General features: G+C 42.5%; 1 protein-coding gene across 1 annotated transcript; it reads left to right on the top strand.

The window, feature by feature from the left end:
• Positions 1–361: 361 nt before the first annotated feature.
• Positions 362–3,481, top strand: LOC124803262 (cuticle protein 12.5-like). The gene is made up of 2 exons (XM_047264446.1): positions 362–445; positions 3,083–3,481. Exons 1-2 carry the CDS (start codon positions 362–364, stop codon positions 3,479–3,481), a joined length of 483 nt encoding a protein of 160 aa, XP_047120402.1.
• Positions 3,482–13,679: the final 10,198 nt, after the last annotated feature.

The raw sequence follows: 13,679 nt of genomic DNA, 5'->3' as shown, positions 1-13,679 counted from the left end.
GACTGGTAAATATCACCGCCGTGTAGACAATATGTTGAATGAGATTAAGTTATAAAAATTATATTTGAAATTCTTGGTACTTAATGCCTGTACAAAGGAAATTTCTTGTCCTTTTATCCTCTTATATTCATCGGTTCACCACGTGGTTATTTTGATCCAAAGATCAAGTTACTAGACTGCAAATGTTGTGGATGTTGTTCTGCAACACTTAAAAGTACCTACATTCTTAATTGTTGCTTATTACTGGCTTTCAGTGAACTCTGTGTGAACCTCTGCTGGATAATATGTGTGTTAGGAGTCTTCTGGTATTCAAACACAAACAAGGTAGCTGAAAAATAGTTACTAAAATTCAAAGCACGTTATGCAGTACGAATTTCTTGTTAAGGACAAATGTAACAGAGAAGAACTTGAGGAGTCTTTTACGGAGAATGAAATTACAACACACGTGAGTGATTAGATCCAGGAATAAAACTGCTAGACTGAAAATACTATGGTTCTGATTGTACTGTGCCCCGAGGTGCGATATACCTTAAATGTCGATCACCTGGGGCTCCATGGATTGTGTAGTATATGAAATGCGCACACCAGTGCTGAGATTAAGACGCTAGTTACAGTAGAATCCTTAGGACTGCTGGAATGTCATGTAAAAGACGATATCTGGGACACACTTAAGGAAGTTTGTGGACTTTGGTGCAACACATGTTTCTGCTTAATGGAAAATAACTGGAAATTAACTGATGTACAACAGCTGTGAGTCTTTTAAAGTAGAAAAAATTCTTCTGTTGCTTCAGATCCGGGACTGAACTTCACACATCATAGACGATAATGCATGCTAATTGGCATAGATTGCAGACGATAGAAACCTGTTTATTCACTTTCTCGTTAGACTTCTTTTTTCTTTCTCTCGGATTCTGCGCAGAACCTCTACATTCCTTACCTTAGCAATCCACCTAATTTTCAACATTCGTCTATAGCAACACATCTCAACTGCTACAATTCTCTTCTTTTCCAGTTTTCCCACAGACTGTGTTTCTTTCATCAATCAAATGAAGTGTTTCTTCTGTCATCTATGGTTTCTTCGCAGTTGCCTTTTTTATACCTACGGTCTCCTTTCCAACTTCTGTGATTGTCCTTTTTGGAGATGTCCATTCCTCTTCTGCCTACTGAGCTATTCGTTATTGCAGTATCTACAGCCTTAGAGAACTTCAAGCGTATCTCTTCATTCCTTAGTACTTCCGTATCCCACCTCTTTGTGTATTGATCTTAAACTTCAACCCTCTCTCCATCACTACTACATTGTGATCTGAGTCTATATCTGCTCTTGGGTACGCCTTACAATCCAGTATCTGATTTACTCCTAGCTTTTCCATGTATAGCTCCTCCTCTTGTGATTCTTGAACAAAGTATTCGCTATTAGTCCTTGAAATTTATTGCAGAACTCAACTAGTCTTTCTCCTCTCTCAGTCCTAGTACCAAGCCCAAATTCTCCCGTGATGCTTTCTTCTGCTCCTTCCCCTACAACCGCAGTCCAGTCCCCCATGACTATTAAATTTTCACATCCCTTTACATACTGAATTACCCGTTCAGTATCCTCATATACTTTCTCTATCTCTTCTTCTTCAGGGTGCGACGGTAGCATGTATACCTTGAACTATCGTTGTCGGTTTTGGCTTGTTGTCGATTCTGGTGAGAGCAATATTATCACTGAACTGTTTACAGTAACTCACTCTCTGTCCTACCTTCCTATTCGTAACGAATCCTACTCCAGTATTTTTTCTGCTGTTGTCGATATTACGCTACATTCATCTGACCATAAATCTTTGTCTTCTCTCCGTTTCACTTCACTGACTCCCACTATATCTAGGCTGAGCCTTTGTGTTCTCGTTTTCAGATTTTCCAGCTTCCTTACCACGTTCAAACTCTGACATTCCACGCCCCGACTCGTAGAACGTTATTCAGCTCTTTTTCTCATGGTCACCTCCCTCTAGGCAGCTGCCACCCAGAGTTCCGAATAGGGGACTCTTCCGGAATCTTTTGGCAATGGGGAGCTCAGCAGGGCACTTTTTCAGTTACAGGCTACATGTACTGTGAATATATGTTATGTGTCTTAAATGCAGTTGTTTCCATTGCCTTCTGAATCCTTATGCTGTTGACAATTGCTGATATTTCCGGTTTCAGGGGTAGTTTCTCATCCCATGCCCTGAACCTCTGTCCACTCCTCCGCCCTCTTTTTGACAAGGCCGTTGCCGGAAGTCTTCGGCCACCAATATCGATTTTTATTCAAAATTTAAGAGGTGGGACGTTGAAACCCAGGAACGAGGATGTTTTGATTACTAGTCAAAGACGCTATCCCTGGACTATGGGTGAATTGGACACAGGGTCTCCATTTTATGCCATTTTGCTATCAAATGTGCAGCTCCAAGGCCGAGTGGACAACACATGTAAGTTTTATGTGGAGGGTATGTGTCTTATGTAGTGGGTAGATTAGGGTTTAACGTCCAGCCACCAACGAGATCATTAGAGATAGAGCACAAACAAGGATTAGGGAAGGATGGGGTAAGTAAATCGACCGTGCCCTATTAAAGGAACCGTCTTGGCATTTGCCTTAAGTAAAAAGAAATCAAGGAAAACCTAAATTTGGATGGCCAGATGGAGATCTGAACAATCATCCTCCAGCTTGAGAGTCTAGTATGCTGATCACTCTGCCGGGTCCATTTGTTCTGATTATCTTCCCAATAATAATGTGTCGTTAGTTTACCTTAGTCTTATGAAGTCAGCTGGGGGGAGGGGGGGGGGGCTATTTGAAAGACAAATAGCTGTTCCAGTTCTGAAGACCTACATCAATTGTTGTCATGGTAGTGAACTAGCGACTGTGACCCTACAATAGGGTGACCGTCCGCTTACGCATGAGACAGTAGATTCAGCAGCTGGTAGTTGAAGAGGCAATTCGAGGATGACAGCACTGAAGAGCTTTACTTCGTTTAATTTCCTTTGTCCTTATTTATTTTCAGCAGGGATGATAACACATGTTAAATGTGAGGATCGTCCAGTATGAAAGGCTAAGCGTGCTTCTTCCTCACAGCTGATCCTGTCCGCGCTGGTGGCCGCCGCGTCCGCCGGCTACCTGGGAGGCTACGCCGCTCCCGCCTACGCCGCCCCCGTGGCCGCCTACGCCGCTCCCGTCGCCGCCGTGGCGCACGCCGCCCCCGCTGTGGCCGTCGCGCACGCCCCGGTCGCCTCCTCCGTGGCCAACACGTACAGGATCTCGCAGACTGCCCGCCTCGCCTACGCCGCCCCCGCCGTGGCCCACGCCCCTGTGGCCTACGCAGCCCCCGCTGTGGCACACGCCCCCGTAGCCTACGCCGCCCCGGCCTACGGCTACGGCCGCTACGCCGCCGCCGCCCCCGCTCTGGGTTACGGATACGGAGCCTACGGCTACGCCGCCCCCGCTCTCGGCTATGGCCACGCTCTCGTCCATTAAGGCCCACACCTGACTAACTGCACTTCGTGTGTAACACAAAACCAAATAAAAAGTTAAAAACTTCTAGCAACTGTAACACTCAATTCTTCCCTGTCTCATAATCCTTAGGTTTCGTTCGATATACGGATACATTCATAACTAGAAAACATCAGAAGAAATCTCTTGTGACATGTAAGGTGATTATTTAAGTTATATCGCCCAGTAAAAGGCAAAAACCTAAATGAAAAAAACTGATACACGTATTTCCTATTGTCAGTTATGGTCTCCCTTATGGCCCTCAGTCCTTGTTTCTATTCGTCCACGAGACTCAGAGGGCCATAGACACGAGTTCCCAGGTAGATGTCGTGTTTCTTGACTTCCACAAGGCGTTCGATACACTTGCCCACAGTCGTTTAATGAACAAAGTAAGAGCATATAGACTATCAGACCAATTGTCTGATTGGATTGAAGAATTCCTAGATAACAGAACGCAGCATGTCATTCTTAATGGAGAGAAGTCTTCCGAAGTAAGAGTGATTTCAGGTGTGCCGCAGGGGAGTGTCGTAGGACCGTTGCTATTCACAATATTCGTAAATGACCTTGTGGATAACATCGGAAGTTCACTGAGGCTTTTTGCGGATGATGCTGTGGTACATCGAGAGGTTGTAACAATGGAAAATTGTACTGAAATGCAGAAGGATCTGCAATAAATTGACGTATGGTGCAGGGAATGGCAATTGAGTCTCAATGTAGACAAGCGTGATGTGCTGCGAATACATAGAAATAAATATCCTTTATCATTTAGCTACAATATAGCAGGTCAGAAACTCGAAGCAGTTAATTCCTTAAATTATCTGGGAGTAGGCACTAGGAGTGATTTAAAATGGAATGATCATATAAAGTTGATAGTCGGTAAAGCAGATGGCAGACTGAGATTCATTGGAAGAATCCTAAGGAAATGCAATCCGAAAACAAAGAAAGTAGGTTACAGTACACTCGTTCGCCCACTGCTTGTTATTGCTCACCAGTGTGGGATCCGAACCAGATAGGGTTCATAGAAGAGAGAGAGAAGATCCAACGGAGAGCACCGCGCTTCGTTACAGGATAATTTAGTAATCGCGAAAGCGTTACGGAGACGATAGATAAACTCCAGTGGAAGACTCTGCAAGAGAGACTCTCACTAGCTCGCTACGGGCTTTTGTTGAAGTATCGAGGGCATTCCATCACCGAGGAGTCAAGCAGTGTATTGCTCCCTCCTACGTATATCTCGCGAATAGACCATGAGGATAAAATCAGAGAGATTAGAGCCCACACAGAGGCGTACCGACAATCTTTCTTTCCACGAACAATACGGGACTGGAATAGAAGGGAGAACCGATAGAGGTACTCAAAGTACCCTCCGCTTGCGGAATATGGATGTAGATGTAAAAGTAGACCTTAGACATAAAAAGAAAATTAAAGTCGTAATTGCAAAGAGGATACTGCAATGAAGTGTATTAAAAACAGGTCCTTCTAAAATGCTGTTTCAAAAAAATTATGAGAGATTGTGCGGTGCACGCAGGAAAACGAATTTTATATTATTGTGTACTGTGACTCACAAATTTTTTTACCAGATTTAGTTGGATTTTTACATAAATTACGATTGCACGCGTTGTTCCTCGACACAAATCTATGCAACAGGCCGTCTCTTAATGATGATTTTGAGGCACCAAACATGTAATTGTAATATCTAAGCTTTCCCGACACTTCATGATATCTTCAGTGTGGATGCGCCCTAGGCTCGACCTTGTGTGGGAACCATGCGAGATGCTGCCAGCAATGAGGAAAATGGACGGGGGGGTGTTACGGAAGTAGTGTGAGACAAGTTGGGGATTTGGGGTGGACGTAAAAAATGCTCGGATAGCCAAAGGCCTTAGGGCGGCCGTTCACGGAAGGTGGGAAATCCAGGTTCGACTTCCGGTCAGGCACAAATTTTCACTCGTTGCCATTGAATTATTTCAGTGCTCTAATACTGCTGACGTCGGTATTACTCTTTCATCCTGTAATTATTAAATAGTTCTCTGAACATGGTCTCCCTCTAATTTTGAGATGGCACACTGCGTTCAGTTCTGTACAAAAATGACAGTCATACCTACATTTGATGTAGTATATGAACAGGAGTCAATATACAGGATAGAATGTTCCGAAATTCGAAGTGGAAGAAGCATGTTACTCAGCTGCTCAAATAATTAAGTCCAACTGCTGTTGCTCTGCATATAATTGCTATTCTTGGAAACAAAGGTATCACCTCCTAACATATTTTGGACATTTTTGCTCAGTAATGACTTACGAAATTAGTAAGGGGTAACTCATGACTTAGAAAGTACTGGCTGTACAAAACAGAGCAGTAAGGTTACGAGGCGTTCAGCTGCAGTCATCTTTAAGTACTTTCTCAAGGAGTTAGGGATTTTTATTGCATCTTCAGAATATTCGTTGATGGAATTCGTCACAAATCACCGAGCGAGCTGGCGCAGTAGTTAGCACACTGGACTAGCATTTGGGAGGACGACGGTTCAAACCCGAGTCCGGTGATCCTGATTTAGGTTTTCCGTGATTTCCTCAAATCGCTTCAGGCTAACTCGGGGACCGTTCCATTGAAAGGGCACGGCCGACTTCCTGCCCCATCCTTCACTAATCCGGTGGGGCCGATGACATCACTGCTTGGTTCCCTTCCCCCAGGTCAACCAAACAACCAACCAAAGTTGTAAATAACTACTCATGTCTACATATCTTGTAAATTGACTTGTTCGACAGCATTTCGCTGAAAGAATCCTTTAATGTAACCAACAAACGAACTGACTTTCCAGATACGTCCCATCATGTCAGTGGAGATCTTAATGCAGCTGGCAAGGACTCTAACTGCGCTTCCAGAATATTCTTCGGTACAGGAGCGACAAAGATTTGATTTTCAACGTACCACTCATGAAGAAATTGTTCGGTGTCGTGTGAGCCCAACGTGTTTACTAGGGTGTGAGAGCATTTGATCGCAGTCCGTTCCGCTGTAAAGTTGTTGATTTAAAAACGGTCTCATGTCTCAGTGGAAATGAGATGGTGCACAACCCTGTTACAGTACGGAAATGTTCCTGGCGTCATTCAACAGGCGCAAAAGCCATTTTGTAAGAGCATCCTTGTATGACAGCCCTGACAATCGGTTCAATGAAGAAGAACGGGTCGTAGATCGTTTTCACTACACCGAAGACCACATTCACTTTGAGGAGTCACTCACATGTCGCCCAAAATAGTGTGTTTGCTCTTTCATCTTTCCACTCACTTCAAAGACAGCGTAGGGCTGAAAGTCTGGAAGATCATCTTGAAGATTATTATCTGCTTCCAGACATTCTTGCAGTTCGATGTCAAACCTTGAACATCGGGTTTTCTGATTTCCTGGTAATGCTTGATGCAGTTGAAAGTGATACGGTTTTGTACTGTGACGCCTTCGTAACACATGACATTCCATGGTGTGAGGTACGCTCAGTTTCCTGCTGCCTCTTGTGTTTAATTTCTTTGGGCTCCTGAGATAAGTGAGATAAGTTTACTTGATCCTATTCACTGGCGCATCTGACACTGCTGGATGCCCACTGCTTCTTCCTTTACATAAATAAACCCACCCTTACGTTATTACTCTGTAACAAGCCACCGTCGAACACGAGTTCCCTACGCCAAAGTATCCTTATTCCAGAAAATCCGTGAGCAACCTTCAAAAGCCCTGTTCTTCCGATTCTTTTCTTCTAACATTCCTTGAACTACATTTTTCAGCAACGATTCGTCCTGTAACACGCTCCACCATCCTATCTCTTTGGTTCAGTATATTCTTCATTAGACATTATTTTCCCGTTGTCTCCTTACAGTACAGCTTTAATCCTGTAACTCATGTCAGAGGATTCCAGTAGTATCATTTCTTTCTTTATCGTGGTCCACGTTTCGCATCCATACAGTGCAGTTCTCCAAACATTTTTCAGGAATATGTCCCTGGTCAGAATGTATGTATTTTTAATAATGTTGGCAGCTGTTTCTTTTTAAGACCGAGTCGTTTTGGCAGGTGGAATCCATGCTGATTGTCTTTTCTTGCATCTTCTCTCTTTGTTAACTATCCTTCACACTCAGCATATTTGTCTCCTCCTCTTCAGGAGTCTCTTGTCCAAGATTGACATTTAGCCATTCAGTATATCCACCTGACGCTCACGTCATTACCATAAATTTCTCTTCGTTCATGTGCATATTGTAGCAGCCAAATATCAAACGTCCCACTGCATCAAGCACCCGACTCAGTAGCTATTGACCTTCGGCGACTATTGCCGTATCATCAGCGAACTATTGTATCAACAACGAACAAGTAGCATATTGAAATAGTCCTCTACTTATGTCATCGCCGCATCGTATACAAGATAGTAACTACATCTACATCTACATCCATACTCCGCAAGCCACCTAACGGTGTGTGGCAGAGGGTACCTTGAGTACCTCTATCGGTTCTCCCTTCTATTCCAGTGTTGTATTGTTCGTGGAAAGAAAGTTTGTCAGTATGCCTCTGTGTGGACTCTAATCTCTCTGATTTTATCCTCATGGTCTCTTCGCGAGATATACGTAGGAGGGAGCAATATACTGATTGACTCCTCGGTGAAGGTATGTTCTCGAAACTTCAACAAAAGCCCGTACCGAGCTACTGAGCGTCTCTCTTGCAGAGTCTTCCACTGGAGTTTATCTATCATCTCCGTAACGCTTTCGCGATTACTAAATTATCCTGTAACGAAGCGTGGTGCTCTCCGTTGGATCTTCCCTATCTCTTCTATCAACCCTATCTGGTACGGATCCTACACCGGTGAGCAGTATTCAAGCAGTGGGCGAACAAGTGTACTCTAACCTACTTCGTTTGTTTTCGGACTGCATTTCCTTAGGATTAACTGCAGCGCTACTCGAATGCCCCAGCTTCGTCTAAAATCAAACTACTTTCGGCTTTCCCTTCATTTTTTCGATGAAGCACTATTCTGCGTCAATTTCACCGTCTGTCACTACACTGATTATACAATAATTTCTACATCTAACGTTTCTAGTGCTCACACTTTTGGCATCGATGAGAAAGCTGACAGAGTGGTAGAATGAGGTCGAAGCACATCTAACGAATTATAAGTGGTAACAACGTAACGGTCGGTCATAAGTTTTTGCAAGTGTCATCAGTTAAAGAAATTTAATGAAAGAACACCATAAGATGTACAAATAACACGCCTTTGCTTCACTGGCATACAAAAACTTTCGATCTTCTTGTTCTTTATCAAGTCGCTGAACACAGAAAAATGTACATCAGTACTAAAGTTCATTTTAGCTTCTGCACAAGAGAACTAGCAAATATATAAAATTTTTACAGTGTAACCGACAGTACATTAGAAGCCACCAACTGTGTTCCGTCTTCTAGTCGCATATCTGAACAACTGTTAAGTTTAAACAACGGGAATCTAAAATGATAAAAATATAAAACTATGTAATATGGTGGTAAATACGGTAATTCGTAACAAGGACTGTATGTAGCTAATACGTGAAAACAAAGTTCATACTTCCAGGAAAATGTATTAAATACATGCGAAATTATTACTAGAGTGCCACAACAGTAATGAACGATACACTGGCTAATGATGTTAAAGTCGCATTTGGACTACTTAAATGTCAAAGAAATCAAAGCCACAGTCGCAAACTACATTAACGCTAAAAACATTTGTTGTCTGATAACAAAGAGTTATCATACAGTAGTAAAGACGCGTGTCTGTATGTTTAGAAACAAACGTCAGCTGCTGCCGAGCCTCGCTGTAGTATTTAGACTGTCCTTTATGTTGTGGATTTAGGTTCATTGTACACCAAAGTACAGTGACAGAACTTCTCAGTATAGAGAAAAAAAAACAAAGAAAAAAAAACATTGTCTGCGACAGAAAAAATAGGATATACATCTATAAAATGATTCTAAAAAGAGAATGCCATACATAATTGAAAATATATTGTATATGTAGATGTCTTGCAAAGATATGTTAATACATAATACAATCATTATAAACAGCTCTGACTTGTAAAGGAAACGTTACGATGAGGTTATGGCGACAGCTTAGTTTTGTTTGTATGCGTGCCAACTTGAGGAACCTTGACAACGTGTGTGGCTACGATAACGTTCTCGTTCAGTCCAGCATCGGGCCACTGTCACATCCGAGTGGCCCTCAGATGTGGATAATGTCGATGTTGTGCTATTCGACCAGCCGGCTAGGTGGAGACCCGCAATGAAGCACCTCTCAAACTCGTTCAGGCGCTGACAACGCCGCCTCACATTCATGCGACATTTCAGTTTTCTTCACAGGGATCACTCAAGATCCGACGCTACTCACGCATGTATATGCTATCAGACCTACTAACAACACTAAACACGAACAACGCTAATACACCATGGTAGCCGCTCTATCTGTCAGAGAGAATTGCAAGTGGTTGAAATGGCTCCAAGCACTATGGGACTTAACATCTGAGATCATCAGTCCTCTAGACTTAGAACTACTTAAACCTAACTAACCTAAGGACATCGCACACAGCCATGCCCGAGGCAGGATTCGAACCTGCGACCGTAGCAGCAGCACGGTTCTGGACTAAAGGGAGAATTGCATCTCTAATCTTTTGCATATTCGCCGAGTGTGTACAAATATGAAATTACGCCGACATCCTACCTCTTCTTTTGGACGCTTCACCTTTTTTGACAAAAAATGCAAAATGAAACAAAGAAAAAAACCTAGAAAAATACGCCGCCGGAAAAAAATCGCAACACAAAAAACAATTAATGTAGATTTATAAAATTTCGGAAATTTCGGGAATACATTTATCTAGGTAACATATTTAAGTGATTAACATTGCACTATCACAGGCTAATATAAGCGTGAAATAAGCCACTGCAAATATGAACTGCTGCCACATTAATAATCGGTGTAGCCGCCAAATGTTGAATGCAAGCATGCAAACGTTCGTGCATTGTGTTGTACAGGTGACGGATCTCAGTTTGTGGGTTGAAAACATACACTCTATTAAATGTAACAATGCCTGTTGACACTAACAGATTGAAAGTAGGGTAAGTTAGAATGCCAGTAATTTTTGTTGCACGATTCCAGTGCGAGTCCTTTTCGACATATCGTGTTTTGAAAAATTCCCACACCGATACTTGTACAATACCTGTGCTAGCACACACTAAAGAACAAAAGTCCATACGTTAGTTATGTAGATTCTGACCAGAAACGAGTCAAACTGACTACCACAGATTGTGTTCAAACCGACCGCCGGCAGCGGCAAAACATGCTTGCAATCGGATATAGACGACTGCTGCTAATATATCAGAGGAGATGTCCGAGCAGTTTGCAATAATACGCCGTCGCATGCCATTGGGTATCGTTGGTATGTCCTTGTAGACAGCATCTTTCAGCTTTCGCCGTAGAAAAAAGACCACAGGCGTCAAACCAGAGGAACGATCTGGCCAAGGCACTGATCTGCATCCAGTCGAACGATTTGGAAACAATTCGTGAAGACATACTTTAGTACTTGGTTCACTGTGGGCTGGACAGCCATCATGTTAATACCACAGGTTCTCTTAGGTTGCAGAGGAACGTCTTCTAGCGTACGTGGAAGATGGTCTGTTAGGAGACTGCAGTACTCGTGCACGTTCAGTGTTCTGTCTATTGGTTCACTATCTCATGCCACACATTTTCACTCCATGGGCGTTCCACCTGACAAAGCCAACAGGGATTGTCAACAGACCAATAGTGCATGTTTCAGTGATTTACCTGATCATGTTTGGTAAATGTGGCTTCATCACTAAATAAGATACATGGTACATTTGGAGTAGCTGTCTTAATACTCATGTACAGAAGTTAACACGATTCTCATAATCGTTTCCATGCAGCTCTTGGTGGAGACAAATGTGATAGGGATGGAACCCACATCGATGGGGAATCCGTAGAACACTTTCCTGACTCGTGCCACTTTCTTGTGCGATTTTCAGTGGATTAAACGAGGATCAATTGCAGCAGCAACAGGAACATTAGTTTCTCACTCTTCTCTTGAGACTTGTTTCCTTCTGTTACGCTGTTAGGTGTTACACTACCATTTTCATGTAACTTATTGAAGAGGTTGACAAGTAATTCAAAAAATGTTCAAATGTGTGTGAAATCTTATGGGACTTAACTGCTAAGGTCATCAGTCCCTAAGGTTACACACTACTTAACCTAAATTATACTAAGGACAACATCACACACCCATGCCCGATGAGAGGACTCGAACCTCCGCCGGGACCAGCCGCACAGTCCATGACTGAAGCGCAATAGACCGCTCGGCTAATCCCGAATAATTGCTGAGATGGTTGATATCTATAGAATACACCGTACAAGAATGAACTGCATTCTTCGTACTCTCCATACACTGCGCACATATCGACGTTTACTGCAATGGTAAACCCCTTGGTACACTCACGACCTACTGCTTGAACTGTCACACAATAACTGACTAGCACATCGCAGTGCACTCAAGGAACACAAAAACACACTGTCGTACCTAGCAACTAATGAGGTTGAATGGCATGAAGAAGGGTTGGTGGGGGAACTTTTCAAAATTTGATATCTCGTAAGCGATCTCACTAGAATCCTCCCACAAACATCATTGCAATTCTAATTTACCCTACTTTTAGTCTGTTGTTTAGTCCTTGTTTTACGTAAATGGTAACTCCTCCTTTATACCCACTTAAACTGACACTTTCCATCCCCACAGTTACATGGTGTTCAGACAAAAAAAGTATATCAATCTCATTCTTATTTTTGAGATCATCTAAACGCACTAACAGCTCATCTACTTTATTTTTTATTCCCCTGATATTTTGATGAAGTAAATTGATACTATCCTTAGCTTTATCCCTATTTACTTTACATGAAGCTATTTTTATTCTATATTTCTCTATTATTGTCTGTCTGGACTTTGACTTCAACCTAAAAAACCTGCCGGCCTGGTCCCATTAGCCACAGGAATTATCCCTTGCGTGTCTGTGGCCCCCCTTACATTATCTGCTAATAGAGAAGCTACCTTATCGTTCCCCTTCCTATGGAGGGAATAGACATTTTTGGTTCATTCAACCTAACACCAGTCGATGGTTGCTGCTTGTTAATCATCTTATGTCATGATGCTTACAATGCCAATTCAAAAAGGAAATATGGAGGGTCGTCCATGATAAAAAAAACTGGTTATTAAAGACTGGTGTTCTCAATCCAGCAGTTATGGATCAGGACACCAGCACGGTGTAAAGTCTTTATGTGAACAGTCGTCAAAATGATTGGTTCAAATGGTTCAAATGGCTCTGAGCACTATGCGACTTAACTTCTGATGTCATCAGTCGCCTAGAACTTAGAACTAATTAAACCTAACTAACCTAAGGACATCACACACATCCATGTCCGAGGCAGGATTCGAACCTGTGACCATAGCGGTCGCTCGCTTCCAGACTGTAGCGCCTAGAACCGCATGGCCACTCTGGCCGACCAAAATGATTGGGATATTTACCTACCTTACATCATAACCATGTATAATTCTTAAGTATATAGCAGCATTGGGCTTTCACAATATGAGGTGGTATACAGTACAAAGATGCCATCATCTTCTGAAGTTAGTAAGCCTAAAATTTGGAAAAATGGGGAGTTGTTGAAGAAGATGTTACTTGATGTTTGTAAATGGGTGAAAAAGCAAACACAAAAGCGGTCGAATATCAAGAGCAACTTGGCAATGTGTCGGTGAATTAACTGAGTATATTATTAGCCAATGGGTCATGCTGGCAAATCCATACAAGCGAAAGGGTTAATCAAAAAACGCCCTTTTAAGGTACCAATTTTCTTGTCGAGTCATAGAAATGACACCACCCATGAAATCGAAGTTGCAGTTACCAACAGGAACTTCTATTATTTGTGTAGGGCACAAGGAACTGTGCATGCTTTAGCAGAAGTGTCATTGTCGGTACCTGTAAAGGGCGTTAAGGCTAAGAAGGGGAAAAGGATAGTAGAAGATGATGAGCAGGCTTTTTTTTCCTTTATTGAATTTTGATTTCCCTCCCCCCCCCCCCCAGGAATAATGGGTAGAGAATAAACAATAAAAACAGGCGATAAAACGGTGACTGTTTAAAACTGTAACCAGG

The sequence above is a fragment of the Schistocerca piceifrons genome, chromosome 6 (assembly GCF_021461385.2).
Source record: "Schistocerca piceifrons isolate TAMUIC-IGC-003096 chromosome 6, iqSchPice1.1, whole genome shotgun sequence".
NCBI lineage: Eukaryota > Metazoa > Arthropoda > Insecta > Orthoptera > Acrididae > Schistocerca > Schistocerca piceifrons.
The sequence above is the reverse complement of the archived record's forward strand: the minus strand, read 5'-3'. Positions and strand labels throughout refer to the sequence as shown.

Coding starts and splice junctions, on each gene's coding strand:
- LOC124803262 (XM_047264446.1), top strand. CDS start 362: ATGCAGTACGAATTTCTTGTTAAGGACAAATGTAACAGAGAAGAACTT. Junction 446..3,082: donor AGAATGAAATTACAACACAC/GTGAGTGATTAG, acceptor TCTTCCTCACAG/CTGATCCTGTCCGCGCTGGT.